At 43.9% G+C, this 5,565-nt stretch overlaps 1 protein-coding gene across 3 annotated transcripts in view; it reads right to left on the minus strand.

Moving 5' to 3' along the window:
• Positions 1-5,565, minus strand: part of ebf1a (EBF transcription factor 1a) — a 52,551-nt gene that overhangs the window by 13,968 nt on the left and 33,018 nt on the right. For all 3 annotated transcript variants that reach the window (XM_034883790.1, XM_034883791.1, XM_034883793.1), the window contains exon 10: positions 4,200-4,326. In XM_034883790.1, coding sequence (XP_034739681.1) covers positions 4,200-4,326 — 127 coding nt within the window. The remainder of the gene's footprint in view (positions 1-4,199; positions 4,327-5,565) is intronic.

Genomic DNA, 5,565 nt, shown 5'->3' on the forward strand with positions numbered 1-5,565 from the left:
TCTCCAGTGCTCAGGTGTGATCTCATAAGCGCTGCCTTGCGATCGATGCCGCTAGTGGAAGGGGGTTCAATAGCCCTGAATTACTGCTTCATTTCTCCCCCACCCTCACACAGATGAGAGCTGCCCCACACACACCCACCACCACCACCACCACACACACACACACACACACGTATATACACAACACCCTCACCAACTACTCACAATCCAGATCAATACCTTACAATCTAATTTTTATCCATTTTTCCATAAACCCAGAAATTGCGTTTATTTGCAGAACCCGACAAGCTAAATAAAGCATCACTTGAACATGTCAGGGAGACTAATGCATGGCTGGAAATTCATACACAGAAAACAGATGAGTGGAGCTTTTTGCTCCTAAAGGAAAGGAGAGGCTGAGGAAAAAGGAGATGCAGGAGAGGATAGAAGAATGGAGAGGCTAAGAGATTCTACAAATCAATGGAGGTGTGGATGCTACGAAAACCTAAGCTCTAATTATCTATTGCAAAAGGTGAATGTCGACAGTTAACAATACCTGACAGCACGGAACCTCACTGGGAGAAGGCAAATTCTGAAAAATCTGGAGAAAAGCACACGCCTGAATTAAGATATAAGAAAATATAAGAAATTATTCCCACCCGGTGAACTCCGCTCATTTCAGCACAGTATAAAAATAATCTTCATTCAAAATTAATTTACATCATCATCAGGGACCAGATGCTCCTGTAATAAGAACGGAGCATGCTAAAGAGGGAAGACAAGCCACATGGTGCAGAAAATTAATCTCAATCTCAAATAGAGGTGTGAATTTCCTCAATGTTAAGACTTTGTGCAGTAAATGTGAATGTGTGCAGCTATCTCAGCTGGCCCTTTCTCCAGCTGGAGACCAGACATTTTAATCAACAGCAGGCCTGCACCCAAGCTCAATAAAAGACAGCATTCACAAATAGGAGCAAGACAAGTAATTGACCAGCTCGTGGTTGCACCCCACTTTTATTGCCAGATGACTGCATGCTGCATTTGCGTGCAAGTGGTGTGTGGATAGACTTGTGCACAAGTGCAGGTGTATCACATGTGCATATGAATGTGAAATACATCTGTAAATCCATGTTAACAACATATTTTATCACTGATTCAGCAAAATGCACCAACATGATGATATCCACACAATCAGCATCATATATATTATTTATTAATTTAAAGTACTCAGGCACCATCTGAGCAAAACTGTACAGAGCAAGCTAATGTTTACAAGACTTGACTGTGGCATCATCTGCATTTCAATCTTGGGTCTGTATTGAATAGAATGACAGACAACTGGCAGTCCTTCCTCCACTCCCAAAACTAATTTGGAGCACAGTGAGAAACGGAGAGCGGTTTAAATTCTGTTCTTGACTTTTGTCTTTTACCTCATGTTTCCTGCTCCTCCTCACGACAACTGAGTGATGTTTCCTACACACCCTAATCTGCACTCAGCGCTGAAAAAGTACCCCTAATGTTTGTGCGTGCATGTGTGCGGATGCGTGTCGGTGTGCATGGTGCAGGCCTTAATGTGAGCCAGAAGAGCCTTTTAATATCAGCAGAAGCCGTAGCGGAAGCACTAAGCAGACAAGGCTGCATACTGAGGAGGGAGGGATTGCCTTTTGAACGACAAGATTATTCATCAACTACACCAATCTATGGCCGGTATCCCTTTGTCTCTCACACACACACGCACGCACACGCACACACTGACACGGGCCATAATGACAGGGAGCAGCATCACTCTATATTGCGTAGAGAAAAGAAAAGGGAAAGCCTCTCTGATGAATGTTACAAAGATAGCAATCCAGTAAAAGGTGATAGACAACCAAACATGGTGATGCATTTATAGAGGGGAGACAGGGAGAGGAGATTGAGCAATGACCATATAATAAAAAAGAGAGAGAGAGAGAGATTAGGGAGAGCTCTATGCCCCCAGAGGTGGGTAAGGCAGAGGGCAGAGAGAGGAACAGAAGGGGGATAACGGGATAAAAAGATAGAGGAAGAGCAGAGAATGAAAAAAAAACAGTCTTTATTCTTATCAGTGGAGAGCTTAATTGCCTTTGATGACTCTAATTGGAGCTTTCTGAAGTCTAATGGCAGAAGAGTCCTCAGAGACAGCAGAGGACACATTACTGTAATAGCTTCTCTCCGATCTCCCCTGCACCAGAAGTCCCTTGCTTGTCTCCTCTGTCCTGAAATACAGCTGAAATTTTTCCATTTAGCACTGGCTGGTTGTGCAGTATCAATGATAAGGCAGAGGAGGGCGGAGGGGGATATACCTATAGAAGGGTTGTGTTTGTTTGTTTGTGCGCGTGTGTGTGTGTGTGTGTCTGTGTTGGGTATGTTTTCAAAGTAGCGGTAGCAGCAGTATTGGGTATGTGTTGACTTAATTAGGTCTGTGAGCCGCTCGCCTTCCTCTCCTCAGCTGAAGTTGATTAGCAATACCAGCTGTCCCCAATGTAATTCAGCATGCGCGTGTGTGTGTGTTCATGCATGCACATGTAATATATGAGTATATACATGTCTGCGAGTGTAGGGCTGTGTTGATGTGTGTGCGTGCTAGCTGCCAGCTGCCACGCAGTGCTGCCAATCCTCCATGATTAGTACCCACTGGCAACTGGGCTCAAACTGGTGCCAAATAGACCCAGGAGGGTAACGTGGCCAATGGAAATCCTCCATTACTCTCTCCGATCCTTCTCCTCTCTTTCCTTTCCCTATCCACCTCCCTCCACTCTCATCAATTGCTTTTTTAATGCTCCAAATGTTCTGCTTATCTTCTCGTTGTTCTCTGCCTCACATTCAGGATACCAAAGCAGGTTCTTCCTTGCTAGCAGAACGTGAAGTTATAAAAGAGCTATAAAGGAGCTGTAGGAGAGGTACAAATTACCCGCAGAGCCGTGGCTGAAGTAAAGTGTGTGAAGAGTAGAAGTTGGATCTATGCCTTGACACGGTTGACTATGTCACTGTGAAGGTGCCAGCGCTTGGCAAGCAGCAGCCCAGTGTGTGTGTTCAGCTCCCATCAGATGACCTCTTGCTTCCCCTCACCTGTTGAGATTCTTCAATGTGCCTCCATGGAAGCCAAGATGCAGAGAGAGGGTAGGAATTCATCCAAAGAAGCAAGTTTTGAATAAGTGAATCTGACAAGGGGAAAGCGTGGAGGGCTGGGAAGAGATAGGGCATTTATGCATGCAGTTCCGACATGTCTGGCACATTAAAAGACTGAACGCACAAACTCACACACACCTACACACACTTATATACACACAGCTCTATGAGTTCTATGAGTTTGGCAGGGTGCGGGCTGTTGGACAGCTCTGGCATGGCAGAGGCTGCCCACCCATCTGCCCTCTGTCTTAGTAATGCAGTTATTTGTCAATGTGCATGTGTGTTCTTGAAGTACATTCACACATACGTACAAACAAACACAGGCGGCCTACTGCAGTAGTACACAAACACGGAGTCATAATTATGACACATGGTCATGGATTTTGTCCATGCACAGTAATTAGGACACACACAAGATGCAGCGGTGATGTGACGCACACGCTCAAGCTCAATTGTGATTTTGTCAAATGTTGGCAATTCCAGCCGGGGCTTACAGCCTAAGTCTATCAGTGGTTGAGATTACAGACAGATTTATGTGATTCACAACCTCCCCGGGGACCCGTGGCCTCGCATTGGTTAATCACCGCTTCACATTCACTCTCTCTGCCGCTTTTTCCACTGCGCGGCTATAACTCTGCACCGATATGCATTGATGCAACAGTTGAGTTATTCATGCCCCTGCACTCACCGTCAAAAATCACAACATCCTCATGGAGCTCTTGCTTTATGAACAGCGCCTTCAACAGGGTTGAATCTCAATAATACCACTAATCAAAAGGTTAAACCTCCTCCTGACCTTCACCTGATTCAAAAAAAGAGTCCAACATTTTTCCATCTCTAATCATGAGGATTTTGCTCTGTGGTGAGTGGTGTTATTGAATTTGTACAGTTCTTTCTCACAGAAACAGTGAAGAAAAAATGACCTGTACCAGGTTACATTTAGCAGATATTGCATACAGTCCTAATAAAACTTAAAGTCAGTGAAGCTTTTTACAATACATGGTTTTTTAACATTACTCTGAAGAAAAGTTGTTTAGTTAACGTCATTAGTAAGTGTTAGTGTGCAGTACCTGTGTAGATAAAGCGTCCAGGTGTGCCTTTGCAGAACTGTTTGGATTTGTAGGACAGCGTGACTTCCACCACCCCAGGGATGTGTCTGGGTGGAGTTTGCACACGAATGGCATGGGGAGTGATCAGCTGCGGAGAGGCGGACAGGGCAGAAGGATTAATGCAGTGAAACTTCATATCTAAACATGTGCTGAAGGGACTCTTCTCGGCTCGCCTCAGACCTTTCCTTTGCAGCTTTTGACTTTCTTTCTTTGTATAATCAACATGAAAATGATGTGTTAGCGCTGGAGCCCTCAGGTGGCCTCGTAGCCCAAGGCAATGTCCCTGTCAGGCTTAGGATGGTTATCAGTGCTGACATGGACTCTGTAAGACGGGTTCACAAGCAGTTATCGGTTTATGAATAAAACACACCTTCCTCTGCATACATCAATTACACAGTATAAGTAAACGTATAATATGCTCGTCTCTAATGCCCCTGCCTCTGTGTCTGTCAGCTGAGGCTGTCTAGCTGACATTAGCCACATTAAAGCACCACTGTGTCTTAAACAGGCTCACTTAGTGTTGTTGATGAGCCTATTCACCACTTGTGTGTGTGTGTGTGTATGCTGAAGGGTCTTTGAAAGAAAACGGTAACAAGACAAAAAACAGATGAGACCTCATTGAGTGCTCGTTTCCTGCACACTATAGTCAACTAGCACTCAAAGCTAGCAGTGCTCAAAAGCTATCAATGCCTCTGCCAGCAGCTATCGTGTGTACAAGTGTGTGTGTGTGTTTCTGTGTTGTTCTCACTGTCCCTTTCATTGCTCACTTAGCTACGCTTTCATTCCACCGTTGTCTGGCCCCACGCACCTCTCAGCAAGATAATATAGGAGCTTTTTATAAAATTATTCCTTTACTAAAGAGAAATCTGTTTAGCTGCGCTGCTCACTGACCTTCAATTTCACACATACACTGTATTTACATTTTAGTCATGTGGCAGATGCTCCTTACAAAGAGATTCAGACTGTACGTTGTGCACACATTCCAAGAAGGCAGATACTAACATAGTAAAAGACAGGTATGGAGCTGAGAAGAGATACACCAAAAATAAGATCTGCTACAGAGAGAAATGAGAATGCAGGCTGCTTACATTGTGAAATACCTTTAATATGGGTTTACAGTAAGGCTGCGATTAATGATCATCATCATTGTTCATTAATCAATTTATTATAATTTTTTAGTCAGTATGACTTTGACTTGAGCCACAGAAAAAAAGGCAATCTGCACATTTGAGAAGCCAAAACTTAATTAAAATTCACTGGAAAATATATGTTTTTCTCGCCTAAATTTTTACCCCCTAAAACATGCTGCAGTTTCCACATGCTTTGG

This window comes from Etheostoma cragini, chromosome 10 (genome assembly GCF_013103735.1).
Source record: "Etheostoma cragini isolate CJK2018 chromosome 10, CSU_Ecrag_1.0, whole genome shotgun sequence".
In the NCBI taxonomy this organism is placed as follows: domain Eukaryota; kingdom Metazoa; phylum Chordata; class Actinopteri; order Perciformes; family Percidae; genus Etheostoma; species Etheostoma cragini.